Source organism: Chiloscyllium plagiosum, unplaced genomic scaffold (genome assembly GCF_037043375.1).
Source record: "Chiloscyllium plagiosum isolate Xiang-an unplaced genomic scaffold, Cpla_swu_hap1 HiC_scaffold_39, whole genome shotgun sequence".
NCBI lineage: Eukaryota > Metazoa > Chordata > Chondrichthyes > Orectolobiformes > Hemiscylliidae > Chiloscyllium > Chiloscyllium plagiosum.
Window position 1 is genome coordinate 58111608 of NW_028270177.1, and position 15676 is coordinate 58127283.

At 49.4% G+C, this 15676-nt stretch overlaps 1 protein-coding gene across 1 annotated transcript in view; it reads left to right on the forward strand.

Moving 5' to 3' along the window:
• Positions 1-15079, forward strand: part of LOC148138710 (putative G protein-coupled receptor 139) — a 71593-nt gene extending 56514 nt beyond the window's left edge. Inside the window, exon 2 of the mRNA XM_087981361.1 lies at positions 14139-15079. Within this exon, the coding sequence (XP_087837487.1) occupies positions 14139-15079 (941 nt within the window). The remainder of the gene's footprint in view (positions 1-14138) is intronic.
• Positions 15080-15676: the final 597 nt, after the last annotated feature.

Consider the following 15676-nt stretch of genomic DNA (forward strand, 5'->3'; position numbering starts at 1 on the left):
GGTGCAGACTATGCCAGTGTATGGCTCAGTAAACTGGACTATCGGGACAGCATGGAGAGCTGTGCAACTATGTCAGTGTAAGGGTCAGGAAACCTGACTATGGGACACAGCATGGAGAGCTGTGCAGACTATGACAATGTATGGCTCAGTGAACCGGACTATGGCCCCAACATGGGGAGTTGTGCAGAATGTGTCAGTTTATGGCTCAGTAAACAGGACTATCAGCCCAGCTTGGAGAGTTGTGCAGACTATGTCAGTGTATGGCTCAGTAAACCGGACTATCGACCCAGCATGGGGAGCTCCGCAGACAATGTTAGTGTGTGGCTCAGGAAACCGGACTATGGGACACAGTATGGAGAGGTGTGCAGAGTATGTCAGTGTATGGTTCAGTAGACCGGACTATCGGGCCAGGATGGAGAGCTGAGCGGACTATCTCAGTGTTTGGCTCAGGAAACCGGACTATCTGCCAAGCATGGATAGCTGTGCAGACTATGTCAGTGTGTGGCTCAGTAAATGGACAATTGGGCCAGAATATAGAGCTGTGTAGACTATGTCAGTGTATGGCTCAGTAAACCGGACTATCTGTCCAGCATGCAGAGCTGTGCAGACTATGACAGTGTATGGCTCAGTAAACTGGACTATCTGCCCAGCATGGAGAGCTGTGCAGACTTTGTCAGTGAATGGCTCAGTAAACTGGACTATCTACCCAGCATGGAGAGCTGTGCAGATTATGTCAGTGAAAGGCTCAGTAAACCGGACTATCGGGCCAGCATGGGGAGTGGTGTGGACTATGTCAGTGTATGGCTCAGTAAACAGGACTATCAGCCCAGCATGGACAGCTGTGCTGACTATGTCAGTGTATGTCTCATAAACCAGACTATCGGGCCAACATGGGGATCTGTGCAGACTATGTCAGTGTATGGCTCAGTAAACAGGACTATCGGGCCAGCATGGGGAGTGGTGTGGACTATGTCAGTGTATGGCTCAGTAAACAGGACTATCAGCCCAGCATGGACAGCTGTGCTGACTATGTCAGTGTATGTCTCATAAACCAGACTATCGGGCCAACATGGGGATCTGTGCAGACTATGTCAGTGTATGGCTCAGTAAACAGGACTATCAGGCGAGCATGGGGAGCTGTGCAGATTATGTCAGTGTATGGCTCAGTAATCCGGCCTATCTGCCCAGCATTGAGAGCTGTGTAGAATATGACATTGAATGGCTCAGTAAACCGGACTATCTGCACAGCATGGAGAGCTGAGCAGACTAGGTCAGTGTATGGCTCAGTAAACCGGACTATCGGGCCAGAATATAGAGCTCTGCAGACTATGTCAGTATATGGCTCAGGAAACCGCACTATGGGAGACAGCATGGAGAGCTGTGCAGACTATATCGGTGTATGGCTCAGTAAATGGTCTATCGGGCCAGCATGGAAAGGTGTGCGGACTATCTCAGTGTATTGGGCCATCGTTGGGAGCTCTGCAGACTATGTCAGTGAACGGCTGGGTAAACCGGACGACCGAGCCATCGTTGGGAGCTTAGCGGACTATGTCAGTGTATGGCTCAGTAAACCAGACTATCTGCCCAGCCTGGGGAGCGGTGCAGACTATGCCAGTGTATGGCTCAGTAAACCAGACTATCGGGCCAGAATATAAACCTGTGTAGACTATGTCAGTGTATGGCTCAGTAAACCGGACTATCTGCGCAGCATGGTGAGCTGTGCAGACTATGTCATTGTACGGCTCAGTAAACAGGACTATCTGCCCATACATGGAGAGCTGTGCAGACTATGTCAGTTTATGGCTCAGTAAACCGGACTATCTGCCCAGCATGGAGAGCTGTGCAGACTATGTCAGTGTATGGCTCAGTAAACAGGAATATCAGCCTAGCATGGAGAGCTGTGCAGACTATGTCAGTGTATGGCTCAGTAAACAGGAATATCAGCCTAGCATGGAGAGCTGTGCAGATTATGTCAGTGTATGGCTCAGTGAAACGGACAATGGCCCCAACGTGGGGAGCTGTGCAGAATGTGTCAGTTTATGGCTCAGTGTACCGGACTATCGAGCCAGCATGGAGAGCTGTGCAGACTATGTCAGTGTATGGCACAGTAAACCGGAGTATCGGGCCATCATGGGGAGTGGTGTGGACTATGTCAGTGTATGGCTCAGTGAACCGAAATGTCGGGCCAGCATGGGGAGCTGTGCAGACTATGTCAGTGTATGGCTCAGTAAAATGTCCTATCTGCCCAGCATGGAGAGCTGTGCAGATTATGTCAGTGTATGTCTCATAAACCAGACTATCAGGCCAACATGGGGAGCTGTGCGGACTATGTCAGTGTGTGGCTCAGTAAACTGGACTGTTGGGCCGTCATGGGGAGCTGTGCAGACTATGTCAGTGTATGGCCTAGTAACCCGGACTGTCGGACACAGCATGTAGAGCTGTGTTGACTATGTCAGTGTATGGCTCAATAGACCGGACTATCGGGCCAGCAGGGAGAGCTGAGCGGACTATCTAGGTGTATGGCGCAGTAAACCGGACTATCAGACCAGCATGGAGAGTTGTGCAGACGATGTCAGTGTATGGCTCAGTAAATGGACTATCACGACAGCATTGAGAGCTGTGCGGACTATCTCAGTATGTTGCTCATTAACCCGGACTATCAGGCCAGCATGGATAGCTATGCAGACTATGTCAGTGTATCGCTCAGTAAACTGGACTGTCTGCCCAGCCTGGGGAGCGGTGCAGACTATGCCAGTGTATGGCTCAGTAAACTGGACTATCGGGACCGCATGGAGAGCTGTGCAACTATGTCAGTGTAAGGGTCAGGAAACATGACTATGGGACACAGCATGGAGAGCTATGCAGACTATGACAATGTATGGCTCAGTGAACCGGACTATGGCCCCAACATGGGGAGTTGTGCAGAATGTGTCAGTTTATGGCTCAGTAAACAGGACTATCAGCCCAGCTTGGAGAGTTGTGCAGACTATGTCAGTGTATGGCTCAGTAAACCGGACTATCGACCCAGCATGGGGAGCTCCGCAGACAATGTTAGTGTGTGGCTCAGGAAACCGGACTATGGGACACAGTATGGAGAGCTGTGCAGAGTATGTCAGTGTATGGTTCAGTAGACCGGACTATCGGGCCAGGATGGAGAGCTGAGCGGACTATCTCAGTGTTTGGCTCAAGAAAGCGGACTATCTGCCTAGCATGGATAGCTGTGCAGACTATGTCAGTGTGTGACTCAGTAAATGGACAATTGGGCCAGAATATAGAGCTGTGTAGACTATGTCAGTGTATGGCTCAGTAAACCGGACTATCTGTCCAGCATGCAGAGCTGTGCAGACTATGACAGTGTATGGCTCAGTAAACTGGACTATCTGCCCAGCATGGAGAGCTGTGCAGACTTTGTCAGTGAATGGCTCAGTAAACTGGACTATCTACCCAGCATGGAGAGCTGTGCAGATTATGTCAGTGAAAGGGTCAGTAAACCGGACTATCGGGCCAGCATGGGGAGTGGTGTGGATTATGTCAGTGTATGGCTCAGTAAACAGGACTATCAGCCCAGCATGGACAGCTGTGCTGACTATGTCAGTGTATGTCTCATAAACCAGACTATCGGGCCAACATGGGGATCTGTGCAGACTATGTCAGTGTATGGCTCAGTAAACAGGAATATCAGCCGAGCATGGGGAGCTGTGCAGATTATGTCAGTGTATGGCTCAGTAATCCGGCCTATCTGCCCAGCATTGAGAGCTGTGTAGAATATGACATTGAATGGCTCAGTAAACCGGACTATCTGCACAGCATGGAGAGCTGAGCAGACTAGGTCAGTGTATGGCTCAGTAAACCGGACTATCGGGCCAGAATATAGAGCTCTGCAGACTATGTCAGTAGATGGCTCAGGAAACCGGACTATGGGACACAGCATGGAGAGCTGTGCAGACTATATCAGTGTATGGCTCAGTAAATGGTCTATTGGGCCAGCATGGAAAGGTGTGCGGACTATCTCAGTGTATTGGGCCATCGTTGGGAGCTCTGCAGACTATGTCAGTGAACGGCTCAGTAAACCGGACTACCGAGCCATCGTTGGGAGCTTTGCGGACTATGTCAGTGTATGGCTCAGTAAACCAGACTATCTGCCCAGCCTGGGGAGCGGTGCAGACTATGCCAGTGTATGGCTAAGTAAACCGGACTATCGGGCCAGAATATAAACCTGTGTAGACTATGTCAGTGTATGGCTCAGTAAAACGGACTATCTGCGCAGCATGGAGAGCTGTGCAGACTATGTCAGTGTACGGCTCAGTAAACAGGACTATCTGCCCAGCATGGAGAGCTGTGCAGACTATGTCAGTTTATGGCTCAGTGTACCGGACTATCGGGCCAGCATGGAGAGCTGTGCAGACTATGTCTGTGTATGGCACAGTAAACCGGAGTATAGGGCCATCATGGGGAGTGGTGTGGACTATGTCAGTGTATGGCTCAGTAAACCGGAAAATCGGGCCAGCATGGGGAGCTGTGCAGATTATGTCAGTGTATGTCTCATAAACCAGACTATCAGGCCAACATGGGGAGCTGTGCGGACTATGTCAGTGTATGGCTCAGTAAACAGGACTATCGGGCCAGAATATAGAGCTGTGTAGACTATGTCAGTATATGGCTCAGTAAACAGGACTATCAGCCCAGCCTGGGGAGCGGTGCAGACTATGCCAGTGCATGGCTCAGTAAACCGGATTATCGGGCCACAATATAGACTTGTGTAGACTATGTCAGTGTTTGGCTCAGTGAACAGGACTATCGGCCCAGCATGGAGAGCATTGCAGACCATGTCAGTGTATGGCTAAGCAAACCGGACTATTTGCCCAGCATGTGGAGCTGTGCAGACTATATCAGTGTATGGCTCAGTAAAAGGACTATCGGGCCAGCATGGAGAGGTGTGCGGACTATCTCAGTGCATTGCTTATTTACCCGGACTATCAGACCAGCATGGAGAGTTTTGCAGACTATGAGAGTGTATGGCTCAGTAAACCGGACTATCTGCCCAGCCTGGGGAGCTGTGCAGACTATGCCAGTGTATGGCTCAGTAAACCGGACTATCTGCCCAGCCTGGGGAGCTGTGCAGACTATGTCAGTGTATGGCTCAGTAAACAGGACTATCAGTCCAGCATGGAGAGCTGTGCAGATGATGTCAGTGTATGGCTCAGTAAACAGGTCTATCAGCCCAGCAAGGAGAGCTGTGCAGATTATGTCAGTGTATGGCTCAGTGAACCGGACTATCGCCCCAACATGGGGTGGTGTGCAGAATATGTCAGTTTATGGTTCAGAAAACCGGACAATCGGGACAGCATGGAGAGCTGTGCAGACAATGTCAGTGTATGGCTCAGTAAACCGGACTATCGGGCCAGCATGGGGAGTGGTGTGGACTATGTCAGTGTATGGCTCAGTAAACCGGACTATCTGCCCAGCATGGGGAGCTGTGCAGACTATGACAGTGTATGGCTCAGTAAACAGGACTATCAGGCCACAATATAGAGCTCTGCAGACTATGTCAGTATATGGCTCAGGAAACCGGACTATGGGACACAGCATGGAGAGCTGTGCAGACGATATCAGTGTACAGCTCAGTAAATGGTCTATCGGGCCAGCATGGAAAGGTGTGCGGACTATCTCAGTGTATAGGGCCATCGTTGGGAGCTCTGCAGACTATGTCAGTGTGCGGCTCAGTAAACCGGACTATCGATCCATCGTTGGGAGCTTTGCGGACTATGTCAGTGCATGGCTCAGTAAACAGGACTATCAGCCCAGCCTGGGGAGCGGTGCAGATTATGCCAGTGTATGGCTCAGTAAACCGGACTATCGGGCCAGAATATAGACTTGTGTAGACTATGTCAGTGTTTGGCTCAGTTACCCGGACTATCGGCCCAGCACGGAGAGCTGTGCAGACCATGCCAGTGTATGGCTCAGCAAACCGGACTATCGGCCCAACATGGAGAGCTGAGCGGACTATCTCAGTGCATGGCTCAGGACACCGGACTATTTGCCCAGCATGGGGAGCTCTGCAGACTATATCAGTATATGGCTCAGTAAAAGGACTATCGGTCCAGCAGGGAGAGGTGTGCGGACTATCTAAGTGCATTGTTTATTTTTGCCCGGATTATCAGGCCAGCATGGAGAGCTTTGCAGACTATGACAGTGTATGGCTCAGTAAACTGGACTATCTGCCCAGCCTGGGGAGCGGTGCAGACTATGCCAGTGTATGGCTCAGTAAACCGGACTATCGGGCCAGAATATAGAGCTGTGTAGACTATGTCAGTGTATGGCTCAGTAAACCGGACAACCTGCCCAGCATGGAGAGCTGTGCAGACTATGTCAGTGTATGTCTCAGTAAACAGGACTATCAGCCCAGCCTGGGGAGCGGTGCAGAATATGCCAGTGTATGGCTCAGTAAACCGGACTATCGTGCCAGAATATAGACCTGTGTAGACTATGTCAGTGTATGGCACAGTAAACCGGACTATCTGCACTGCATGGAGAGCTGTGCAGACTATGTCAGTGTATGGCTCAGTAAACAGGACTATCAGCCCAGCATGGAGAGCTGTGCAGACTATGTCAGTGTATGGCTCAGTAAACAGGACTATCAGCCCAGCAAGGAGAGCTGTGCAGATTATGTCAGTGTATGGCTCAGTGAACCGGACTATCTCCCCAACATGGGGAGGTGTGCAGAATGTGTCAGTTTATGGCTCAGAAATCCGGACTATCGGGCCAGCATGGAGAGCTGTGCAGACAATGTCAGTGTATGGCTCAGAAAACCGGACTATCGGGCCAGCATGGGGAGTGGTGTGGACTATGTCAATGTATGGCTCAGTAAACCGGAATATCGGGCCAGCATGGGGAGCTGTGCAGACAATGTCAGTGTATGGCTCAGTAAACAGGACTATCAGCCCAGCATGGACATCTGTGCAGACTATGTCAGTGCACGTCTCATAAACCAGACTATCGGGCCATCATGGGGATCTGTGAAGACTATGTCATTGTATGGCTCAGTAAACAGGACGATCAGCCCAGCATGGGGAGTTGTGCAGACTATGTCAGTGCATGACTCAGTAAACCGGACTATCTGCCCAATGTGGAGAGCTGTGCATACAATGCCAGTGTATGGTTCAGTAACCCGGACTTTCGGGCCAGCATGAGGATCTGTGCAGACGATGTCAGTGTATGGCTCAGTAAACCGGACTATCTGCCCAGCATGGAGAGCTTTGCAGACTATGTCAGTGTATGGCTCAGTAAACAGAACTATCTGCCCAGCATGGAGAGCTGTGCAGACTATGTCAGTGTATTGCTCAGTTTACCGGACTATCACCCCAACATGGTGAGGTGTGCAGAATGTATGGCGCAGTAAATGGACTATCGGGCCAGCATGGAGAGGTGTGCGGACTCTCTCAGAGTATTGCTCATTAATCCGGACTATCGGGCCAGCATGGCGAGCTGTGCGGACAATGTCAGTGTATGGCCCAGTAAACCGAACTATCGGGCCAGCATGGAGGGCTGTGCAGACTATGTCAGTGTATGGCTCAGTAAACCGGATTATCGGGCCAGCATGGAGAGCTGTGCAGACAATGTCAGTGTATGGCTCAGTAAACCGGATTATTGGGCCATCATGGGGAGTGGTGCAAAATATGTCAGTGTATGGCTCAGTAAACCGGACTATCGGGACAGCATGGGGAGCTGTGCAGACTATGTCAGTGTATGGCTCAGTAAACCTGACTATCGGGTCATCGTTGGGAGCTGTGCAGACTATGTCAGTGTATGGCTTAGTAAACTGGACTATCGGGCCAGAAGATAGACTTGTGTAGACTATGTCAGTGTATGGCTCAGTAAACCGGACTATCTGCCCAGCATGGAGAGCTGTGCGGACTATGTCAGTGCATGGCTCAGTAAACAGGACTATCAGACCAGCATGGTGAGCTGTGCAGACTATGTCAGTTTATGGCTCAGTAAACCGGACTATCTGCCCAGCATGGAGAGCTGTGCAGACTATGTCAGTGTTTGGCTCAGTAAACCGGACTATCGGACCAGCATGGAGAGCTGTGCAGACCATGTCAGTGTATGGCTCAGCAAACCGGACTATCGGCCCAACATGGAGACCTCTGCAAACTATGTCAGTATATGGCTCAGTAAACCAGACTATCGGACCAGCAGGGAGAGCTGAGCGGACTATCTCAGTGTATGGCTCAGTAAACCGGACTATCTGCCCAGCCTGGTGAGCGGTGCCGACTATATCAGTGTATGGCTCAGTAAAAGGACTAACGGGCCAGCATGGAGAGGTGTGCGGACTATCTCAGTGCATTGCTTCTTTACCCGGACTATCAGGCCCGCATGGAGAGCTTTGCAGATGATGACAGTGTATGGCTCTGTAAACCGGACTATCTGCCCAGCCTGGGGAGCCGTGCAGACTATGCCAGTGTATGGCTCAGTAAACCGGACTATCGGGCCAGAATATAGAGCTGAGTAGTCTATGTCAGTGTATGGCTCAGTCAACCGGACTATCTGCCCAGCATGGAGAGCTGTGCAGACTATGTCAGTGTATGGCTCAGTAAACAGGACTATCAGCCCAGCATGGAGGGCTGTGCAGATTATGTCAGTGTATGGCTCAGTGAACGGGACTATCGCCCCAACATGGGGAGGTGTGCAGAATGTGTCAGTTTATGGCTCAGAAAACCGGACTATTGGGCCAGCGTGGAGAGCTGTGCAGACAATGTCAGTGTATGGCTCAGTAAACCGGAATGTCGGGCCAGCATGGAGAGCTGTGCAGACGATGTCAGTGTATGGCTCAGTAAACAGGTCTATCAGCCCAGCATGGACAGCTGTGCAGACTATGCCAGTGTATGTCTCATAAACCAGACTATCGGGCCAACATGGGGAGCTGTGCAGACTATGTCAGTGTTTGGCTCAGGAAAAAGGACTATCAGCCCAGCCTGGGGAGCGGTGCAGACTATGTCAGTGTATGGCTCAGTAAACCGGACTATTTGCCCAGCATAGGGAGCTGTGCAGACTATATCAGTGTATGGCTCAGTAAAAGGACTTTCGGGCCAGCATGGAGAGGTGTGCGGACTATGAGATTGTATGGCTCAGTAAACAGGACAATCGGGCCAGAATATAGAGCTGTGTAGACTATGTCAGTATATGGCTCAGTAAACAGGACTATCAGCCCAGCCTGGGGAGCGGTGCAGACTATGCCAGTGCATGGCTCAGTAAACCGGATTATAGGGCCACAATATAGACTTGTGTAGACTATGTCAGTGTTTGGCTCAGTAAACAGGACTATCGGCCCAGCATGGAGAGCATTGCAGACCATGTCAGTGTATGGCTAAGCAAACCGGACTATTTGCCCAGCATGTGGAGCTGTGCAGACTATATCAGTGTATGGCTCAGTAAAAGGACTATCGGGCCAGCATGGAGAGGTGTGCGGACTATCTCAGTGCATTGCTTATTTACCCGGACTATCAGACCAGCATGGAGAGTTTTGCAGACTATGAGAGTGTATGGCTCAGTAAACCGGACTATCTGCCCAGGCTGGGGAGCGGTGCAGACTATGCCAGTGTATGGCTCAGTAAACCGGACCTCGGGCCAGAATATAGACCTGTGTAGACTATGTCAGTGTATGGCTCAGTAAACCGGACTATCTGCTCAGCATGGAGAGCTGCGCAGGCCATGTCAGTGTATGGCTCAGCAAACCGGACTATCGGCCCAACATGGAGAGCTCTGCAGACTATGTGCATGTATGGCTCTGTAAACCGGACTATTTGCCCAGCATGGGGAGCTGTGCAGACTATATCCGTGTATGGCTCAGTAAAAGGACTTTCGGGCAAGCAGGGAGAGCTGAGCGGACTATCTCAGTGTATGGCTCAGGAAACCGGACTATTTGCCCAGCATGCGGAGCTGTGCAGACTATATCAGTGTATGGCTCAGTAAAAGGACTTTCGGGCCAGCATGGAGAGGTTGCGGACTATCTCAGTGCATTGCTTATTGACCCGGACTATCAGGCCAGCATGGAGAGCTTTGCAGACTATGAGATTGTATGGCTCAGTAAACCGGACTATCTGCCCAGCCTGGGAAGCGGTGCAGACTATGCCAGTGTATGGCTCAGTAAACAGGACAATCGGGCCAAAATATAGAGCTGTGTAGACTATGTCAGTGTATGGCTCAGTAAACAGGACTATCAGCCCAGCCTGGGGAGCGGTGCAGACTATGCCAGTGTATGGCTCAGTAAACAGGACAATCGGGCCAAAATATAGAGCTGTGTAGACTATGTCAGTGTATGGCTCAGTAAACAGGACTATCAGCCCAGCCTGGGGAGCGGTGCAGACTATGCCAGTGTATGGCTCAGTAAACCGGACTATCGGGCCAGAATATAGACCTGTGTAGACCATGTCAGTGTTTGGCTCAGTAAACCGGACTATCGGCCCAGCATGGAGAGCTGTGCAGACAATGTCAGTGTATGGCTCAGTAAACCGGACTATTGGGCCATTATGGGGAGCTGTGCAGACTATGTCAGTGTATGGCTCAGTAACCCGGACGTTCGGGCGCGCATGAGAATCTGTGCAGACTATGTCAGTGTATGGCTCAGTAAAATGGACTATCGTCCCAGAATATAGAGCTGTCTACAGTATCCTCCAACAATACACTTACACCCATGGACACTCTCTCAGCGACAAACTGACTCTTTTAAATACTCTCCCATTAGCTCAGTCACTCTCCCACAGCCTCCCGTAATGTCACACTCTCTCCCCCACACACTCCACCACTATCACACTAATTCTTTACACACTTTCCCCCTGTCACACTCTCACCCCCACCAATTCCACATCGATGGCACTCACACTTCCACACACTCCCCCTACTGTCAAGGTCCAGGTTTATCCAATCAGAGTGCCTCAACCACGTTTTGATAACTTCAGTTCCCAAATATCTTCGTTCGAATACATCTTTTGCATTTATCTAAATCTTTGATATCGTTTGCAAATAGTTGCGGCCCAGCACTGGTCACTCTGTCATTGCAGTCATTGATTTGTGTTAAAATGATAAAAATCGATTTATCCCTAATTTATCCCTATTTCCTGCTCAATGACCTGTCCAATCCCATTCACATGTAGTTACTTTGGAATGCTAAATATTCCCTTTCATTTCCTGCGTAACAGCCATGAGAGATAAAAGATCTATTCCAATTGCTGAGTAAAAGGCTCGAATGGCTGAATGGCCTCATTCCGTTCCCATGTAAAATCTTGATGGGCTGAATAGTCTGCTTCACTATATGCGCAGTTATGAATGTTGCTGAATATTTTGAAACAATCAGTGAACAGCCTACTTCTGACCTTTTGATGGAGGGAACTGCATCGATGTTGCAGCTGCTGATGAACTAAATTAACTGATGGATACCCAGTTTCCATTTGCTTAGACCTTCAGAAGAATATCCTACTTCAAAGGAGGTAGTGCCACGTAACACAGTGGGCTTTACCTTCAGAATGAGACTGAGACGTTCTCTCCATCCGGACTGTCTGTTCGGTATTCCTACAGAAGTTGTCAGAGACAGATCCATCTGTACCAAGGTGTATGTTGAGAATGCTTCCTTCTTGTCGTTTCCCCCATCACTTCCCACAGACTGGCTGCTGTGTACTTGAGGCTTCTGCCTGCTCAGTCAGTGGTGGATCTGTGGAGACACGCTTTGTAATGGACATTGAAGTCCCACACCCTGAGTGCGTTCTGTTTCTTTGTCACCCTCAGTGCTTCCTCTGAGGAATTGTCATTATCTCTACTTTGGTACCACCAAGGGGTGGTGTGGAAACCTGTAGATGCCGACCATCAGGAGATTTTCTGGAGCTGTTACCCTGAGATTTCCCGTGTTCTGGAATCAATGTTGGAGAATTGCAGAGTAACTCCTTTCCAAACTTTATCCCCGAGGATTCTCCCAACACTGGTGGGCCTGCCCGACCCGCGGGACAGAATATATCCAGGGATGGTAATGGAGCTTCATTCAATATTACCCATTAGGCATGATTTGTGAGTATGGCAGTGACAGACTGTTTCCTGACCAGTGGTCGGAAAACGCAGCCCTTCAGGCAGAATTATACGAGCTGGAGAATCGATATTTCTGACATAAGCCCTTTACCACGAATGAGGCTTGTGTGTCTTTTGGGGGCGGGGTCGAGAAAGAAATGGGAGGAGTGCTGGGGCTGGGGGGCAAGGTAGCTGCGAATTCGATATGAAGATGGATCTGAGGGAGTAGTTGATAGTTTAGAAAATATAGTAGAGTGGATAGATGGGAAAGGCGAGGGACATGTCAAGAGGGTGGTGCTGAGTTGGAGACTTGAGACTCGGATAATCCTGGGGGAGGGGAAATGAGGAAACTCGTGAAATTCACATTAATCCTGTTAGATGTCAGGATCTAATGATTAAAGTTGAGACGTTCTTCCTCCTGTCATCGGGTGGTTCGGGTTTGGTGATGGATGAAGACCACGACCTGCATATCCTTGGTGGATTGGGAGAGAGTGTCTAAATTTTCACCCACGGGTCTCGGTTGGGGCGGGTGTCCCAAAGACGTGCTCTGAAATTATCCACAAGTTGGTGCCCTGGCTCCCCAAAGTAGAGGTAATGACATTGTGTGAAACAGATACAGTAGATTACATGTTTGGAAGTGCATGTAAATTTGTGACTTATGCGGAAGGATTCTTTGGGGCATTCGACAGAGGGGAGGGGATAGGTGTGGGCACTGGTTTTGCAATTACAGCAGTGACAGGGAATTATGTCAGAGGTTGGGACCAGGCTGGGTGTCGCTATGGACTTAAAAAGGTTATCACAAAGGGAATGGTATCCCCAAAACGCTGATAGGGGTCGGGAGGGAAATGTATCTCTGGTGATGGGTCATTTTGTCTGTGGTGGAAGTGATGGAGGATGATGTGAAGGGTACGGAGGGAGGTAGGTTTGCAGGTAAGGACCGGGAACATTCTGTCTTTATTGTAATTTGGGGGGCGGAGTTCGAGGGCGGAGGTGCGCAAAGAGGATGAGAGGCGCTGGAGGGCATCATCGACCATGCAGGAGGCGGAATTGCGGTATTGGAAGAAGGAGGACATCTGGGATGCTTTAAGGTGGAATTGGTCATCCTGGGAGCAGGTGGGGCCGTTGTGCAGGAATTGGTAATAATGGATGTCGTTTTTTCCAGCAAGTAGGGTGGGCGGATGTGTAGTCGAGGTAGCTGTAGGAGTTGGTGAGGTGGTCGTGGATGTCCGTTTTGAGACGGTCGCCAGAGATGGAGATGCAGATTCACGGGAAAGGCAGAGATGTATCCCGGATGGTACAGATTAACTTGAGTTTGGGATGGAACGTGTTGGTGCAGTTGATGAACTGTACAATCTTCTCGTGTGAGCACGAATTGGCGCCTATACATTCATCAAAGTAGCGGCAAGAAAGATGGGGAATGCTGCCAGTGTAACTGTGAAGTTTCCCCGCAGCAATAAGCACAAACCATTCTGTCTTTAACTGGAAATCCCTCGAAAATGCTCTAACCATCATTCTCTGTTACATTCTACCCCCGACATTAGTTGGGAACGGCCGGACGTCAGTGAATTAAAAAAAATGAGATCCCAAGGAAGAGGCCCCGTTGCAGGGTGAGGGAGACACGGTTACGGAGTCCCCACAGGCATTTAAAATGGTGAATACATTTTCCCTCCATTTACACGTGTTCAGTTAGCATGATCGATCACAATCGAGTCTAAAAGTCAGACATTTCCAAACTCCATTTGCCTTCAAGGAACTGGGAGGGAATCCTTCACGAAAGCAAGGTTTCACCCTCCGTGTGAGAATATGGAAAAAAAGTGATCTGTGTCTGCTCTCCAACGGTCGAGTATGTGGGAGTTTCCTCGAAATAATCTGTTCCTTTGGATGTGTCTCTGTATGTTTGGAGAGGGAATGTTTCTTGTGGTTTATGTTACATTTCTGTCAGAAATTCAGATTTTCACATTTGTCATTTCAGCTCCAACTGTTTTCAGAGTACAGTGACACATTTGAAAATTTCTATCTGTTCTCAATCAAACAAGTCACTTTTCCTCCATGTTGATGTACAAGGTTTTTTACCTTCCTCACAGCTAACGTAGTGACGACCTACGTTGTGCTTTATAAAGATTGTGGATTGGCTGCATGTGTCAGACGTTATCTGGGGGCCATGGCAGTGGCAGATCTCCTGGTCATTATCCTCGACCTGATATTGAGACACATTCCCATTGTTTATTGGGAACAGTTTTATTTCATGTGGGACATCTCCGTGTGTAATATCCACGCCGTCCTGCTTTATGCAGCTACTGACTGTTCTGTCTGGTTCACTGTCACTTTCACCTTTGAGCGATTTGCGGCCATTTGTTGCCAGAAGCTTAAAAGGAAATATTGCAGTGAGAAAACGGCGGCTGTGGTTCTGACAACAGTGACTGTGCTGAGCTGTTTAAAAAATATTTTCTGTTATTTTATGTTCACAGGTCAATATCGGCTGGCGAACCAGCCCTGGTTTTGTAACGTAACAGACGGTGTTCATTTCTCCCCTTTCTGGGTGGCAATCGAGTTCCTCCATCACATTCTAACCCCAGCTCTCCCATTTCCCCTGATCCTGCTGCTCAATGTTTTCACCATCAGACACATTTTAGTGAGCAGCAGAGCCCGCAGGAGACTCAGGGCTCACACTAGTGGGGACACTCGGTTTGACACAGAAATGAGCAGTCGCGAAAGATCTATCATTTTACTGTTTGTGATCTCGGGCAATTTCATCCTGTTATGGTCAATATTAATGATGTTTTCCATACCGTACCGGATGGATGTGATTGGGCGTCGACGTGTGTCTTTACATAGCTGTGTGAAGGAACTGTGCTTCATGCTGCAGCTCCTCAGTTGCTGCACAAACACCGCAATTTATGCTGTGACGCAGACAAAGTTCAGACAGCAGCTGAAGAATGTGCTGAAATATCCCTTAACCCAAATATATCAATCAATCAAATTCACTTATAAATCAATCCATCCGGGAGTCTCTCATTGTAGTTGAATTTTTCAGCGATGAAGCAGCCTGTCGCTTTCATATCGGCCTGTGGGTAGCGCGGGTTTGTCCATCCTTATCCGACAGGAAGGTTACAGGGACATTTCAATGATTCTATCAACTCGGGTGCCAGTAAGTAAAGGCACTATCCCACTTCAAATTATAAACAATAAAAATGTGCATTAAAAATTACCGAGCAGCAGAGTGAATGATCTTGTTGTTTGTCATTGTTTTGAAGAAGCTGAGCTGGACAGAGACAGAGTCATCCACAAGTCTTGGTCCTTGGGGAAGGGGAGGGGACCGGGCCTGAGCTCAGGAGTTCGATTGAACTCGCTCTGTCATTGCTTTCACCTCTGGGTCCCCCACACCTACCTGGCCTTCGGCAGAGTTCATCTCTCTCCCCCGTTGCCGCTATCTCCAATCAACCTCATCTGTATCTCGCTTTCTCTATCACTGGCTCCCTCTCGAATCTCAAATTTATCTCCCCCGTTATTTCATCTCATTTTCCACCCTCACTTACTCGGTGCACTCGTCCTTTCTCTCCACTCTCACTTTCACTTCCGTCTCTTGACAGCCCACTTTTTGTCTCGCTCTCTCTTACCTCCA